Source organism: Misgurnus anguillicaudatus, unplaced genomic scaffold (assembly GCF_027580225.2).
Source record: "Misgurnus anguillicaudatus unplaced genomic scaffold, ASM2758022v2 HiC_scaffold_33, whole genome shotgun sequence".
In the NCBI taxonomy this organism is placed as follows: Eukaryota; Metazoa; Chordata; class Actinopteri; order Cypriniformes; family Cobitidae; genus Misgurnus; species Misgurnus anguillicaudatus.
This window is the reverse complement of record NW_027395283.1, coordinates 8,134,874-8,152,969: the sequence shown is the minus strand read 5'-3', so window position 1 is coordinate 8,152,969 and position 18,096 is coordinate 8,134,874. Positions and strand designations below refer to the sequence as shown.

Here is an 18,096-nt window from a genome sequence, read left to right as displayed (position 1 = left end):
AACCATGAATACAAAAATCCACAAATCAGATCTGAGGGGTCAATGCAACGCCGGGCCATATGGCATCATTGATGTCCGCTGTTAGTAGATATATAACTTTGTTATTAAATAATTATATTGTATTTTTTGTATTTATGTCCAAGTTCAAAATAAAACTCTATTAACCGCTCCATTGTGAATGTATATAAACCATTTCACAATGGAGAGGTTTATAGAGTTTTATTTTGAACTTGGACTTAAAAGAAATACAATATAATTATTTAATAACAGTAGTTATATATCTACTAACAGCGGACATCAATGATGCCATATGGTGTAGTGCTGGGTACACAGCACGCACGGTGTACCCACTTCTTTATTAGATGGCATGGGGTAGCCTATTTCTAAATGTGAAACATTTAATATTAATTTAATAATTATCTTTATGCTGAGAAGTCAAGCAGCATAAGTTATGTGACAATACTAGACCATTTTGAACTAAATATACAAGACTATTCTTACATGCCACTGTTCATTTTGAACTTGAACTTAAATACAAAGAAATACTGTATAATTCTTTAATAACAGTAGTTATATATCATATCTTCAAACAGTGGGCATCAATGATGCCAATGCCTAATGAACTGCTTCAGGCGACGCTGTGAAGCGCTGTGCTTTCTCGAGAAAACAGTAGGCTCTTTTTGCGAGCGAACGCAAAAGGTTTCTCGGGGGAACGCAAAAGTTTTGCGAGGGAACGCAAAAAGTATTGCGAGGGAACGCAAAAAGTATTGCGTGGGAACGCAAAAGCATTGCGTGGGTCTAAAAAAATACACCAAAGTGACCCTTCACGGGCTCAGTACAAACCTGTATAGACGGTTTCATCAGACACATAGTTATTTTATCTTGTGAAACATTTCTCTGTTCTGTCACAAACCTTCATTAGACAGTAAACACATCTTAAAGATCTCTCTATAATAAATCACTAAATGTGTCTCTATCAGCTCAACTGAAGAAGTGTTTTCATGCAGTTTAATGAGAACTTCCTCACACTATGATAAATACATGAATGTTAATGTAAAACACAAAAATAATGAAAAATCACTTACATTACACCAAACCCATATGACTTTACTGCTTTAGTGGAAGAAAAGAGGAGAAATTTAGATTTCAGTTTAATCATTGTTGATGAGTTTTGTTTCATGAGTGAAAGTAAACACAAGTGCTAAAGCAATACATTAATGATTTCTCCTCATTTATAAGTTAAATCTGTTAAATTAGTTGTAATAATGTTTGTATAATAACGCTGTAATGATCGTTTAATACCAGCAGAGGGAGAAAAACATCAAGCGATTGGTCGTCTTGTCGGTGACGTCACAGGTTTAAAGCGAAAGTAAAAGTATCTTCCGCCATTTTAAACATGTTGGGTGATTAAATTCCTAAGATACCGATCATCAAACGGATTAATATAATGTTTATGAAAGCAGATTTAGGTATTGTCTTGTGTGTAGTTGATGTTTAAGCTGGAGGTTTTTGAGGACGTGAATCCAGACAGATTGTAAGTTCAGGTGTCAAGAGACGCTTTTCACTTCTTGTTTCTCTAAAATGATCGATTTATTATTTTATATTTATTTAATAGTTTCTTTTTTTTTTTAATAGCGTTATTTATTAAATGTTTTGCGCTGTCTGTTACTCTTAACTATATTTATGTTAAAGGGCGTTTTGCAGGTAAAATTTTTCAACGAATTTGTGCAATTTGCTTGTTGATAATAAACATTTAAACTGTTATCTATTGTATTTTATGTTGTTGGGTATCACAAAACCCGAAAAAGTATGAAAAAGTACAGCGGTTTGCAATGATTCTCCTTTCCCCCACAACGCACTGTATGACGTCACGCTGGGGAGAGAATTGACCAAAGCCGCCTTGAGAGCATTGAGAATGACTATAGAAAGACGAGTAAAGTACAGTTCTGATAGCGCAGATTATTTACATAGATAGATAGATAGATAGATAGATAGATAGATAGATAGATAGATAGATAGATAGATAGATAGATAGATAGGCAGACAGATAGGCAGACAGCCAGATAGCATAACGTTAGCATATCTTCGTGTAGAAAGTAAACAAACAATTAACATACTCGTGCATGCTGGCTTGAGGGGGTCCATGATCCTGCCTGAAATGGGTGTAACTTTATGCGATCTTTAGCACAAACGGTTTTGGCAGCATGTCTCTAATCCTGGAAGGTGAGTGAAGCACGTCACATCTGTTCGCGGGGACCAGCGACCCAAACCCACTCACTTTCTTACAGCCAGTAGCGGAATGGCAATCGAGAGAGTCGGGACTTTCCTGGTGGGTCGATCTGATAATAGTTACATGTCGAGTTAACACCGTCTGGCGGCGTGATGTCCCTGCTGAAAAAAACAGCTAAAACCAGCTTAAGCTGGTCAAGCTGGTTTTAGCTGGTCTCCCAGCCTGGTCATAGCTGGTGTATCATGCTGGTTTAAGAGGGGTTTTGGCGACAATTTTTAGCTGGTCAGGCTGGTTTTAGCTGGTCAGGCTGGTCTTAGCTGGTCAGGATGGCTGGTCAGGCTGGTTTTAGCTGGTCAGGCTGGTTTTAGCTGGTTTAAGCTGGCCAGGCTGGTTTAGGCTGGTCTTAGCTGGTTTTAGCTGGTCAGGCTGGTTTTAGCTGGTCAGGCTGGTTTAAGATGGCCAGGCTGGTTTAAACTGGTCAGGCTGGTCTTAGCTGGCCAGGCTGGTTTTAGCTGGTCAGGATGGCTGGTCTTAGCTGGCCAGGCTGGTTTTAGCTGGTTTAAGCTGGTCTTAGCTGGCCAGGCTGGTTTTAGCTGGTTTAGGTTGATCTTAGCTTCTCAGCCGGCATTTCAACATTGAATCAACGTCAGGGACCAAAGTTGCATCAACGTTGAATTACCTTTTGGTTTTGCAAAGTGAATCAAAGTTGATTTCACAACATTTCAATGTTGTTTCAACGTCACACTTTCAACATAGGTGAATCAAGGTTGATATTGCAAAGCAGTTTTAACGCACTTTTTAACACTAAATATAGATTTTCACTTTAAATTTCAATACGCACCAAATGATTTGCTGTACATATCATGTTTTTAGTATAATTATTACTAGTGATGCACCGATGTATCGGCCGCCGATATTTATCGGCCGATTTTTGATGAATTTGAAACCATCGGCATATCGGCAATAGCACGAGAAAGGCCGATACCGATTGTTTATTACTTAACTGCATAAAGAAATCCATTATATGTAAAAAATGAGCTAATGTTGTTAATAAAATAAATGCTGAATAGCAAAAACCACCTTTGAAGGTTGTTATGCTGTCTTATTATATTTGTTTTAGCTTAATTTGTGCCTGTCTTATTATGTTGGTCAGTTGAATGTTAATTAGATAAAATCCATTTTTAGTCAAAATAATTTGATGCAGAAATAAACTAGCTAATAGACCAACTGTATAGTATTGTTTTAGTAGTGTTTAATATCGGTATCGGACAGAAGTTGTCTGTTTAAATCGGTATCGGCCCGAAAATATCCTATCGGTGCATCCCTAATTATTACAAGAATGCAACTTGCTGCTCATTACCTACAGTACAACCCCATCCATAAAACTAAACACCTAAAGTAGGTAAAGTTTGAATGTGAACGATGGCATGTGCCTACCCTTTCTAAATAAACATGAAAGCAGCTGTTAAAATTGATCTTTTATAGATAAAAACAAATTATTTCAGTTAGGTTCAGTGGCGGATGCAGAACGTGACATATGGGTGGGCATGGATTAAGTCCGGGTGGGCCTGAATCTATGGGTGTCACTTTTGAATAAGAAACTATAACAAGTCTATAGAATTCGTCAAAACTTCAGAACACTAATTTAAACAGCATACACACACACCCGAACTGCACGTCACATTTTTGACATTATTGATACTTTAAATTGTAATGCAACGTGACATTTATTAAGCCTTTTTGGTAAAAAAAAAAATATTGGGCTCTCATAGCCTACAAAAAAGAACCTGCACACAGTGACAGGAAATATAAATGAACCCAAAAAAACCTTGTACTTTTTTAAGTAAACTATTAAAGTGTTTAAATAAATACGGCTACTAAATGCTTAAAATGAAGCTTCTAACATCATATTCTCTTCATGCAAATCACTAAAAATATATTTTCGTTCTCACATATTTAAGTTAACTTACTAAATAAAGAAAGAAAAGGGGAATTGCTAGAATAATGTTAGACTCTGGGGTTAAACGAAATGACAAATAAATAAACATTTAATATACTTTTAGATGAGCACAAGAGCAAGCCTACTCGTGAAGAGCGGAGCCGAGGAGCGCGCATATCAGACGTGAACGAAAGGAATAATGGATTTAAAGCTTTCACTTCATTTCCTGACAGTTTCACTTGTTAGTGAGGATAGCAATGGCTAATAAGATGACGCCGAATTACATACAACATAATTACCTAACTAAATCTGAGAGAATGCAAACACATTACAATATTTTTTCCTCCGCCCGACGGCCAAGGCGCATCATTTTTTTTAGCCTGACAGGAATTCGCCATAGCCCGTAATGGACGTCGGGCAAGCGATTTTGCGAGGTTTGTTTTGTAGAAAGACTTTCTTTAAAGTGAATTTCGTTTTGTATAAATTGTATCTTAATATTAATCAATGTTTGATCAAACAATTGCCTCGATTTAATAAATAAGAAGCAAACCAAGAACGTCTGTGGTGTGGATTGAAGTGAACCCACTATATTTCCGCAGCCTACGTCTTTCTGCTTTAATGCATTTCTTAAATTAATGTCTCAATTACACAGTAGGCTTATAGGTTGTTATCATAGGCTATTTGTTGCTTAAAAGCAATAGGCTATATTGTATAAAGTGTAGCAATAAACGTGGCGTGACTTATAGTGCTGCTATATCGCTATATCAAACAACATCACTATGATCAGATGTTTTCTTTCTATTTTTTACCCCGCTGTCATATTTGTTGTGTGTTTATGTTATTGAGAGGAAAGCGCGCAGCACATATTTATAACGTGTTGTTATTCAAAATACGTTTTCTACTTGCTTGCAAAAAAAGTTCTCAAAGTGATCATGGCTGAAAGCTGCTCTGGAATATTTCATTATAACGCAACATTCAACTGCTTTAATAGTTTTTAAATAGTTATCAGGCTTACTTATAATTTTACTGTTTTTAACATAACATGCAATAGATAAATTACACCACATAAAGTAGTATACATGTCTAACTATACAGAGTAGTATTTTTTACATTTCTGATTGGGCGGGCCAGCTGTCAATCTGGGCGGGCCCAGGCCCGCCCATAGCTCCGCGCCTGGTTAGGTTTCTAGTTAGTAGTGCGGAAGTTGAATATTCCAAATACAGAATAAAAACATAAAATATGAAAACAAAATAATATTTAAAAGTCATTTTATTCATCTGAATAGAAAAAAATATATAGGAAAACTGCAAATATGAATTTTGTTGTAGGTTTAGCTCACAGTCTTCTTATGGCCACCAACACCCTTCCATTCTGGCTCATACTGTACTTAAAACCCGATGAAAGCATCTAAAGAGAAAACAAAAGTTATTTCATTTAAAAAAAAATGATGCATTTTTAGCCCATGTATAAAAAAAATCTTGTTATTGCACATCAGGGTGTGTGTGTGTTCTTTAATGGTCTGTCTAGAAACATAGCATAGCCATCTGATGAAGGAAGAAAGCTGTTGTGTTTACGGTGACAATAAGCTTCAATCAAGATCACCTACAGTGCATTCAGAAAGTATTCAGGGTAGACCCCTTTCACATTTAAATTTTAAGGTGGTTGCATGATACTGTAATTGTTTAGATATTTTCCTCATAAATCTACAATACATACCCCATGACAAAGTAAAAACTGAATTTTAGAAACTTCTGCAAATGTATGAAAAAATAAATATTATATTTACATTATACAGATCATTTGCATCAATATCTGCAATTTAGCTCAGCTGCCTCCAATTTCTCTTTTCATTTGCTGATGGGTTCTGATGAACACATGAAGATATTTTGAGGAATGTCTGTAACCAAACTGACCGGAAGCACCATTGACTTCCATAGTAGGATAAAAGAATACTATAGAAGTGAATGGTGCTTCTGATCGCTTTGGTTAAAAATAAATCCAGGATAAATAAATCCCCCCCCCAAAGAGATGCTGAACAGAGCAAACATTGACTGGTTGCTTTACGTGTGGGTTATCCCTTACCAATAAAAGCTAAGATGGACTCCAGACCTTCTGGACTGTCTGTGAGAGACTTCAAACTCGCCCAGACCAACAAGGCATCTTGTTAGCAGACATCTCGACCTGATCAAAAAATTTGATTAGATGATGGTCTGGTTCTATTTTTAATATATGTTTTACAAACTTACCACAGGTGATCTGGCAAAGCAAAGACTTATAAACAGCATCTTCCCAAATCTCCTCTTCAGGTTCATCTTAGCTATCATTGCGTTTGATAAAGTTCAGAAAAAGAAAAACATATTTTATTAGTATACAATCATAAATGTAATGTTTTGGTTAGAAATACAAAAAACTGTGGCCCAAGTACAACTTTGAAAGAAATAAAGAATGTTTTCATTTTTTGTCATGGTACACTGTCACTTCATTACTTTTTGAGTGGTACAGATTGGGCATCTGGGCATCTATTATGATTAAAACCATAATACATAAAGATAGAAAATAATGCTGTTATGTACACCACCACAAAGACCAATTTTATATGTCAATATGAAGCCTCTCTAAAACTTATGTCAACATCCACTCTGAACTATGAACTTTTGTCTCTGTCTATTGAAAACAAAGGGTTTGAAATATGTAAGCCTACATACTGTAGAAGGAATAGTGACATACAAAAGAAATGAATTGCTGTGCTGAACAATAACCATTGTATCCTAAATTATTTTCTTATATTTTCCTAATGACAATGATAAACCAGATATGCACTTTTTGAGCACTTGTGTTTTGGATGCAAATATAAACACAAAGTAATACTTACTCTTCAGCCAATGGAAAACATCAAAACACAACAAGAAAATGACCTGTAAAGAAAAGTGAACATAAATATACAATAGTTATTAATCCAGAATTGATGGCTTCTGTTTAAATTCTTAACAGTTTTAACAGGCTAACGTTACTGTAAACTGTGTGCCCGTACTGTAAGTTAAATAACCTTACATTTACGCGTCAAACCCTACATTGAAATAACTTGCGTTATAATTAACTAAACAATGTCAAATAAATTTGAAGAACGAGGATAACACATTTTTATAGAAGGTAAAGACAAATAAAAGATCTGCACTACACTAGCTCAGATGCGTCACGAGCTCAGTCAAACCACTGCATCAACAGTCAACATTAAAGTTCAGAATATTTTAGTCATATCGAATTAACTGTTACTAAAAACAAAATAAACATAACTGTGAACTTATTTTAATGACTTAACCAGGAATTAATAAAAACTTACCTTAGAATTTGCCATAGAAATGAAAACTGTCGTCTGAGGTAAACGGTTAAAATCCACTTTGAACTCACGAGGACGGAGGCGCGCGCCCGCAAATACGTGTGTTCGACTTCTTGCTGCGCTGACAGGTTGATAACGTCAATGTACCGCGAGAGTGTCATTTCTTGACTCGCTCTCGCGATACATTGACGTCATCAACGTATGATGTCGGTTCTCGCAGTGCTGCATGAAGTCGAACATGACTAATAACCATAGCTGTATGAGCCATATTCATTTTGTATTCATTTGTATTATGTGATTTTGTCATGTGCCACTAGAGGGCGGTATGAGCTTTGTGGCTCAGCTGATCTCGGGTCAGCCCGGGTGATTTAACCTCAAGGAAATCCAGACACAGGTGTTGCGAATTTGGGAAGCAAACAGTTTTCGACTGTGCTTTGGTGTTTAGCTTGCTACAGGGAACAATAGGTTTTGTTGTTTTTGGTATGTATTATAAGTCAAGTTATTGCCGCTGTATGATATACATAAGGAAAATAAACTTGCTAGATAATATAATACGCAATTGTCTCAGTGTTGATTGGTGTAAGCTGCACGGGCACACGTCAAAACTTTATACACTCTATTTGCAACCAGTACTAGACTTTGTTAGGACATAGTCAGTACATTTAGGTCGAAAACTGCTTCAATGGATAATCGTTCAACGTAAGGACGCGGACCGGTTATATTGTGGATTTAACTTTGTTCGTTTGGAAACCCGGGATGTGAGGTGGGCAAATGTTTGGAGTTGCCGATTGCTGAAAGGAGCTTTACTGGAGCGAGTTAAAGGGTCAACGGAATACCAGCATCATTACGTCAGGACACCATTCATCAAGCCGGCCAACGCACTATTGGGGTATGTGATGATCAGCGCTGATGTTATGAATGGCCATGTTAATTTGTGTGTACACATTCGCGTAAAACCAATGCATTGGTAGCAACTCGTAACCATCTAAAAATAGCTTTGTGCGTTTAGACGAACTGTTGCGCAACACAAAACTGTTTTCGGGGTTATTTGATTAAATAAGCAAATTCACTTTGTGTGGTCATTATGGCTGAAAAGGAAAATGGCCAGCTTGGCCCTGAGACTGAACTTTGTGTGAATGAAGGGGTAAAAACTGTAACTGAAAAACGTGTAGTTAAATTAACACCCAAAGCTTTGTTGGAAAAAATAAGCACTTTAGAAAAGGAAAGAAAGTCTAAATTTGGTAAACTAGCAAACAAAAAGAAATCTATTGCTAAATTAATGGGTGATAAAAAGCATGTAAATCAGGTTGAAAATGAATTTAACACGTTTAATGAGTTGTGTGATGAAATACAGCATGTACATACATCTTTATTGGGTTTATTGCCTGCTGATGAAGCAGACAAACATGAAATATGGTACAGAGCTAAAATGTTGAATTTCAATGAGTTTTTTGTGGGTACAAATCAATGGTTGTATGACACCAAAACTTGTTCAGTTACCAAAATGGATGATGATCATGATGATATGCCGGTTCAAATTGAAACTCAAACTTTTGATGTCAATGCTGAAAATGGAAATCAGGTTGATGAGAACAATGTAAGAAGAACTGCTAGTGGAAATGATGAGGAAGAGGAGGATCAGATTCAACCTCAAGACAGCATTTCAAACGTGCAGTCAAGGCACCGTGACTCAAGTAAAGGATCCTCCAGTAGTAGATCGTCCACTTCTTCAGCCAGATGCAGGGCGAGGGCAGAACAGGCCGCTCTCTTGGCTCGAGCTGCTGCCTTAAAGGACAAGCATGCATTGGATGAACAGGAGCTCATCTTGAGGAAAAGGAAGGAGCAGCTTGAGCTGGATACTGAGATAGCTGCCACTTCTGCTAAACTAGCAGTGTTACAGGTCGGTGGTAGCGTCCATTCAAGGCAATCTGATGGAATGGCTTCCTATATCAGGAAAGGGGCTAGATCTAAGCTCTCGCCCACCTCTCTCAATCCACAGGCCTCAGTATTTGTACCTATTCCCTCACAGCGACATGTTTATCCACCACTACAAAGCAATGCTTCACAATTAGTCACTTCAACTATTTTGCCAAAGCCAGCTGTCATTCAAGACTTACAACACACTGTAGGCCAACAAGTGTTTCCACCCGTACAAGACCAACATCAGACAGCAGGACTCTACAATTTGCTGCAACAACAGAATGACATTACATCTCTCCTTGTTAAAATGCAAACTTCACAACTGCTGCCGCGCCGAGAAATTCCAATTTATGATGGAGATCCTTTAAGGTTCAACACATTTATGAAGGCGTTTGAGTACTGCGTGGAAGCAAAGACCAGCTGCAAAGGAGATTGTTTGTACTACCTTGAGCAATTTACTAGGGGGCAGCCAAGGGATATTGTGCGTAGCTGCCTTCATATGACTGCAGATAAAGGATTCACTGTTGCTAAAAAATTGCTCAAGGAGCATTTTGGAAATGAGTTTAAGATAACAGAGGCATATATGGAGAAGGTCACAGGATGGCCAAGTATCAAAGCCGAGGACTCCAAAGCACTCAAAGCTTATGGACTCTTCCTCCGTGAGTGTTCCAATGCTATGGATGATCTTCAGTATTTAGAAGAACTTAACATGCCAGCAAACATAAAGATTTTGAGTCAGAAGCTTCCGTATAAACTCAGAGATAAGTGGAGAGCAAGGGCATGTGAGATACTGGAGAGAACTGGTCGAAGAGCACGATTCTTAGACATTGTGGAGTACATCGAGCGCCAGGTGAGAATAATTTCAGATCCAGTCTTTGGTGACATACAGGATAGTTCACCTGTTATCAAAGGAGCTACAAAAGGAAGCAAGTTTCAGGTGAAACCTAGGCTGGGAAGAAATAGCTTTGCAACACAGGTGGTCATTGAGGACGGATACAGCAAACCAGATCTTAACAAGAAGGAAAAGGCTCAGAACAAAGGGACATTCTTTACCAATAATGATTCTATTTCCTGCCTGTATTGTGGTGCAAGTAATCATGTTTTGGAACAATGTTTTAAACTGGGAAAGAAGACACACAGGGAGAAACTAGACTTTATAAAGGAGAAAGGTCTGTGTTTCGCTTGTTTGTGCACAGGACACTTGAGTAAGAATTGCAACAGGCGCATAATTTGCAACAAGTGCAACCGAACGCACCCCAGTGTTTTGCACATAGGAGAGAAGGAAAGGGTTACTCAAAGGGATCAAAAGGATGGTGAGCAGAAAATTACTGAGCAGTCAAATACTTCTAACAGCTGTGTAACATCCTCTGCTTGTTGTCATATAGGGGCTGGCCACTGCAATGGAATTCTTCCCATTTTACCTGTTAAAGTGAAGTGCTTAAAGGGAAACAAGGTTATTGAAACGTATGCTTTTCTGGACCCAGGGAGCACAGGAACTTTCTGCACCAGGAAGCTCATTGATAAGTTGAACATGGAAGGACGCAAATGCAAGATTCATATCCGCACCTTAGGCCATAATAACGCAGTAGAAAGCTCTGTTGTTGACGGTCTGGAAATTTCAGGAGTTTCTGGTGAGTCCTTCTATCCACTTTCAAAAGTGTGTACCCAGAAAGAGATGCCTGTCTCTACAGCCAATATAATCAGCGAAAGGGAGCTGAGAAAATGGCCTTATTTAAATGATGTAAAGATTCCCCATATAAATGCTGATGTTGACATACTAATTGGCACAAACGCATCCAAGTTGATGGAGCCTTGGGAGGTGATTAACAGTCATGAAGGTGAAGGACCCTACGCAATCAGAACCCTACTGGGATGGGTAATAAATGGTCCATTACAGGGAAGTAGTGACTGTGTAAGTGACCACCCTTTAGTTTATGCCAACAGAATTGCCATTGACAGAATTGAAGAACTGATAACCAGCCAATACAACTACGACTTCAATGAGCAAGCTTCTGCAGAACAGGAAGAAATGTCAAGGGAAGAAAAGAAGTTTGTAGAAATAATGGAAAGCTCTGCTCAGCTTAAAAACGGGCATTATACATTCCAAATGCCTTTCAAAGAGAAAGATGTTTCTATGCCGAACAATCTTTGTGTTGCCATGCAACGTGTTCGTGGTTTGAAAAGAAGACTTCAGAAAGATGCACGCTTTCATGAAGAGTACAACAACTTTCTTGCTGATGTCATTAGAAATGGCTATGCTGAAGAAGTGCCGCAGCATCAGTTGGAAGCGCCAACAGGGAAGGTGTGGTATATCCCGCACCACGGTGTGTACCATCCACGTAAAGGAAAGCTACGAGTGGTGTTTGACTGTGGAGCAGAGTACAAAGGGGTCTCACTCAACAGTCAGCTTCTGCAAGGACCCAACCTCACCAGCTCGTTAGTTGGAGTTCTTATGAGGTTCAGACAGGAACAAGTGGCCATAATGGCAGACATAAAGGCTATGTTCCACCAGGTTAAGGTGACAGAGAAACACAGGGACTACTTAAGATTCTTATGGTGGCCTCAAGGTAACCTGGAAACAGGTCTTGTAGAACATCGCATGACTGTCCATTTATTCGGAGCGGTTTCCTCACCCAGTGTCGCCTGTCTTGCTCTTAGAAAAACTGCTGAAGACAACCAGGCCAACTTTCCAACGGAAGTGATTGAAACGGTCAACCGAAACTTCTATATGGATGACCTACTGAAGAGTCTGCCCTCTGAAGAGGAGGCAGTCAATATGGTTAAGAACCTTATAACCATTTGCAGTAAAGGAGGGTTTACCCTCACTCAATGGATAAGTAACAGTCGAGAAGTGCTACAGGGTCTTCCAGAGGATCTCAAGTCTAAGAACCTGCATGAGCTTGATCTGGACAGGGATAAGCTGCCATTGGACAGAGCTTTAGGTTTACAGTGGTGTATAGAGACGGACACTTTCAAATTCAAGCTGAAAGTCAAAGAGAAGCCAGCAACCAAGCGAGGCATGTTATCCATTATCAGTTCAGTCTACGATCCATTGGGGTTCCTGGCACCTATAGTACTCCCGGCCAAGCTGCTGTTGCAGGAGTTGTGTAGGACAAAATGTGATTGGGATGATCCAATACCTCCAGCTTTCCAGCAAAAGTGGAAAAAATGGCTGACAGATCTTGAGAAGGTGGCATATTTCAAGATCCACAGATGTGTGAAACCTGCAGGATTTGGGAGGACTGTCAGTGCTCAATTGCATCATTTCGCTGACGCGAGCGAGAACGGCTATGGTACGGCTACTTACCTGAGGATGCAGAACATGGAAGAGAGGGTTCATGTTACTTTCTTATTTGGCAAAGCCCGAGTGGCCCCCTTGAAGACTGTCACCATTCCCCGTTTAGAGCTCACTGCTGCCGTTGTTGCAGTACGAGTAGACAAGATGCTTCAATCAGAGCTCCAGCTTCCATTAAAAAAGACTTGCTTTTGGACTGACAGCACATCAGTTCTTAAGTACATAAAGAATGAGGACAGAAGATTTCAAACTTTTGTAGCAAACAGGGTAACCACCATCAGGGTTAACTCCGAAATTGAACAGTGGAGATACGTTCCCACATCCCTGAACCCTGCTGACGATGCTTCACGTGGATTGAAGGCCGAAGATCTTATGAAGCAAAGATGGATAGAAGGCCCAAAATTCCTACAGGAACCTGAAGAAATGTGGCCAACATTTCCTGTGGATACAGGTGTCACTGCCGACGACCCAGAAATAAAGAAAAGTCTGACGGTCAATGCGACACTTGTTGACATCAATGCCACATCGCAACTGATGACCCATTTCTCTGATTGGCAAAGATTGAAAGTTGCAGTTGCGTGGCTCATTAAGTTGAAAGAAACCCTGTTCAAACTGAAAGAAAAAAGAAAAGAGTTGGAGCGTGCAAACACCAGTGGAGCAGCAAGGTTGGATGTGCAAAAGGAGATGCAAGCTTTCTCAACATCACTTGGGAATCAGAAGGTGGCGTTGGAAGATCTCCTAAAGGCTGAGACCTCCATAATTGCTTTTTGCCAGAAAGAGAGATTCCCCGTTGAATTTGCTGCACTAACCTCTGGCAAGTCACAAGTGCCAAGAAGTAGCTGCCTCCTCAAATTGGATCCGGTTTTGGATGGAGGACTTCTACGAGTTGGGGGTCGGCTTAAAAGGGCAGCAATCCCTGAGGACATTAAGCACCCTCTCATCTTATCAAAGGACCAACATATCTCCGATCTCATTCTTCGTCATGTCCACTTACAGCTTGGACATGGTGGTAGAAATCATGTTCTTTCTGCTACAAGGAGAAAATACTGGATCACAAGCGGACCTACTGCAGTAAGGAAGATCATATCAAGATGCCTCATTTGTAAGCTCCTTGGTAGAAGACCTGGTGAGCAAAAAATGGCAGACCTACCAGAAGAGAGAGTGGTTCCTGATCTTCCGCCATTTACTAATGTTGGCGTGGATTACTTTGGGCCAGTTGACGTAAAAAGAGGGCGTAGCATCGTGAAAAGGTATGGAGTAGTATTCACTTGTATGACAAGCAGGGCTGTGCACCTGGAAGTGGCATATTCTCTTGATACGGATTCATGCATCAATGCGTTGCGAAGGTTCATCTGTCAAAGAGGACAAGTCACACATTTGAGATCTGACAATGGCACCAACTTTGTGGGGGCAGAAAGGGAGTTGCGAGAAGCCTTAACCTCTTTGAATCATGACCGTATTGAAAGAGTCTTGTCCAAAAGGGGAATTAAGTGGGATTTTAACCCTCCAGCTGGGTCACACCACGGTGGTGCATGGGAGCGCATGATACGGATGATCAGGAAGATCTTGTGTTCTGTGCTCCGTCAGCAAACCTTGGATGATGAAGGGTTCCATACCGTGCTCTGTGAGGCTGAAGCTATGCTTAACGATCGCCCCATTACAAGACTGTCAGAGGATCCCAATGATCTCGAGGCATTGACACCAAACCATCTGCTACTCCTTAAAGGAAAACCAGTTCTTCCACCAGGACTATTCGATAAAAGGGATGTTTACGCAAGGAGAAGGTGGAAACAAACCCAATACATTTCTGATCTCTTTTGGAAGAGGTGGATCCGTGAGTACTTGCCCCTTTTACAGGAGCGTCAAAAATGGAACCAGGAGAAGAGGAGTTTTGTTCCTGGAGACCTGGTCATGATTGTGGACTCCACGTGGGTCATGGATGCTAGGAAGAGTCCTGGAAACCTTCCCTGACAAAAGAGGTCTGGTACGTGTGGTTCGTTTGAAGACGAAGACAAATATCATTGAACGACCAATAACTAAAATATGCTTGCTTAATGAAGCTAAAGAATAATTGGTTCCTATTTCATGGAGGCTATATTATTGGTATCTATGGCTCTTTTTGATTTTGGTGTAATTGCTCTGCCAGACGCAATTAGGGGCTGGAGTGTATGAGCCATATTCATTTTGTATTCATTTGTATTATGTGATTTTGTCATGTGCCACTAGAGGGCGGTATGAGCTTTGTGGCTCAGCTGATCTCGGGTCAGCCCGGGTGATTTAACCTCAAGGAAATCCAGACACAGGTGTTGCGAATTTGGGAAGCAAACAGTTTTCGACTGTGCTTTGGTGTTTAGCTTGCTACAGGGAACAATAGGTTTTGTTGTTTTTGGTATGTATTATAAGTCAAGTTATTGCCGCTGTATGATATACATAAGGAAAATAAACTTGCTAGATAATATAATACGCAATTGTCTCAGTGTTGATTGGTGTAAGCTGCACGGGCACACGTCAAAACTTTATACACTCTATTTGCAACCAGTACTAGACTTTGTTAGGACATAGTCAGTACAATAGCTAATAACACATAACAAAAGACAACATGTAAAAAAAACAATAAAGATGGTAAAAAAGATGTCCCACGTCCAGACTGAACTGAAAATTAGAACAATAAATATTTCTAAATATTGTGCTTTTAAAACATAGCTTTTTAGATCTTCACCCGGGGGTGGGTTCAATTATTTCATAAGCATGCATGGACATTTTGTTCTAAATGGACAGAGCTTAAAAAAAAATAAAAATAAAAATATGGTTTTATTATAATAAAAGTGTAGTAACTGGTTTTTGTATGCTTTATTTAACAACAACAACAAACATCAAAAGAAAATTATCTGCTAAGATAATAAATAACAACCAATGATAATTTGGGGGCCCATTTGGGATGTGGTGTGAGTTTGCCCTGCCCACACTGTCCCACAGTATACCCCACAGTGGGCCTGCATGGGCATGTTTTGCTTACAAAAGGCTGAGGGACCTGTCTGTAGCACCGTAAAGAAAGCCGATAAAAGGTTGGATGTTATTATATTATTATTGGTATTCTTAAAATGTATATTTTAAACGTTATATTTTAGACATTGTGATGAAAATATAATAAAAATAAAACAACCACAATAATGCTTAGAAAAAAATTATCCAGCCTAATCCATCTCCTGAATTCGTATGGAAATCACATGCCCCACCAGTGTTAAAATCAATCAAATAGTATACATAAAATATTTTTAGCTTCTTAAACATTATATAATATGAGCAACCTAGAAAAATATTTACCAAAAAGTCACTTGTTTTGAAAGGGAAAAATAAAGATACAAAGATGATTTATTTGCATGTGTCTAATATATTTTTAACTTGATCAATTACTTTTGTTAAATTTTATAAATATAAGTATTTTCATTAAATGAGTTTTTAAATTTTTATCTAAAGGATTCACAAATAAAAATGTCATAAAACAACCGTTTACCATTCACCGTACTGGCATTATTTCAACCAAATTTCAACCTTTTGCAATCGTTTACCATTCACCGTTGTTTCAACATTGTATCAATGTTGAAAAAACAACTGAGGTTATTTCAACCAAATTTCAATGTTGAAGGTTGGTCATGCCTGCTTAGTGGTCAGGCTGGCTTGTCTTAGCTGGTTTAAGCTGGCCAGGCTAGGAGACCAGCTTGACCAGCCAGGCTGGGAGACCAGCTTGACCAGCCATAATACCAGCCTGGCCAGGCTGGGAGACCAGCTTGACCAGGCTGGGAGACCAGCTTGAACAGCCATACCAGCCTGGCCAGGCTGGGAGACCAGCTTGACCAGCCTGGCCAGCCTGGGGGACCACCTTGACCAGGCTGGGAGACCAGCTTGACCAGCCGTAATACCAGCCTGGCCAGGCTGGGAGACCAGTTTGACCAGCCTGGGCAGCCTGGGAGACCAGTTTGACCAGCCTGGCCAGCCTGGGAGACCTGCTTGACCAGCCTGGGAGACCAGCTTGACCATCCTGGCCAGCCTGGGAGACCAGCTTGACCAGCCTGGCCAGCCTGGGAGACCACTTTGACCAGGCTGGGAGACCAGCTAAAACCAGCTATTTCCATCTTAAACCAGCTAAAACCAGCCAACCAGCTTAGGCTGGTTTAAGCAGTTTTTTTCAGCAGGGAGACTAGTAAGTGTGGATTAAGGATGTTTAAAAATCTCTAGCCTGTTGGTCAGGACATGAATGGATCAAATCAGCAGATTTGCAAAGTTTTATTTATCTCCACATATATCATAAATAATAATTGGCATGGTAACTTTGCAGTATAACACATTATATATTTCCTACGATGTATACAGTATATGATTTCCAAATTATATACGTAAGTATTAAACGGCAATAAATGTCTCATCTATCTCTATGGCTCTGGCTGAGGCTTTCTCCACTTCTCCCCAGCGTGACGTCATCGCAGAATTGCGTAAAAAAACCGTTAATACCAAAAAAACGTAAAAAAGTGGTCTTTAAGACCATTTTTGAGACATTTTAAAAATTATACACATATCTTGAGTGATTTATGTACCCATTAATCGACAGTGGTGGTTAACCTGCAACACGCCCTTTAACATTGTGTTCATGTGAGGTAATTTGGGTGTTCACGGTTTGGTCCGTTATCCGGATGCGCGGCCATGTTGGAGATACTCGGATGTAATGGATTGCATGGTTAAATTAGTATTTAAGAAGTTGTCCTCCTAATTTATGATGTCGAAACCACAGAAAAAGATTGTGGAAGTTGCTAAATCATACAGAGAATTACTTGGTAAGTTAAGCAGGAAAGGGCACAATATAAACTAAATTTATTAGGCGGTAAAGATCTGTGCGAGCTTTTTGGTCGTGGACTGAGAATGTTGACAACATTTGTGTTTGTTCTTCCCATTTCTTAATATCTTAACTAACTTTGTAGTGTAATAGTATGCACTCCTGTTGATATTTGTAAAATACATTTGTAAAATACGTTGCTGTTTGTAAAATACTTTTTTGTAAAATGTTACTTCTATTATTTATTTCTAAAGTGGCCCTATATTCAAGATGTCCGGATAAGAAATAACATCTGTGGGTTGGGAAAAACAAGTGCCTTCTTTCCTCTGAGTTTTTTTGCACTCTTCTAATTTGTAATAATTTTTGGCAGTCTGTAGTACTCTGAATGTTTTTCCTGGTCCGACCGATTAGTACAGCCCAGAACATGACAGTAATTGACCATTTTCAGCAGCAAAAATCTGCAAGGTCCTTTCGGTTTAATGGCATTGTTTACGCTCAGTATCGCAAATAAGGCCGACTTCCGGATTGATGAAGTGCCCGTTGATGA

At 39.4% G+C, this 18,096-nt stretch overlaps 1 protein-coding gene and 1 long non-coding RNA gene across 3 annotated transcripts in view; one reads left to right on the top strand and one right to left on the bottom strand.

Annotated features, from left to right (window-relative positions):
* Window positions 1–1,355: 1,355 nt before the first annotated feature.
* Window positions 1,356–18,096, top strand: part of LOC141363165 (protein NLRC3-like) — a 186,563-nt gene continuing 169,822 nt past the window's right edge. Inside the window, exon 1 of the mRNA XM_073865744.1 lies at window positions 1,356–1,534. Coding sequence (XP_073721845.1) covers window positions 1,491–1,534 — 44 coding nt within the window. The 5' untranslated portion in view covers window positions 1,356–1,490. The remainder of the gene's footprint in view (window positions 1,535–18,096) is intronic.
* Window positions 5,421–7,730, bottom strand: LOC129450367 (uncharacterized). 2 transcript variants are annotated; one of them, XR_012368850.1, is made up of 5 exons: window positions 7,510–7,730; window positions 7,042–7,084; window positions 6,412–6,486; window positions 6,252–6,350; window positions 5,421–5,576 (listed from the first exon to the last, which is right to left on the bottom strand). It is a non-coding gene; the product is annotated as an uncharacterized lncRNA (long non-coding RNA). The 2 variants fall into 2 exon arrangements; XR_012368849.1 differs by having other exon boundaries at window positions 6,416–6,486; window positions 7,510–7,722.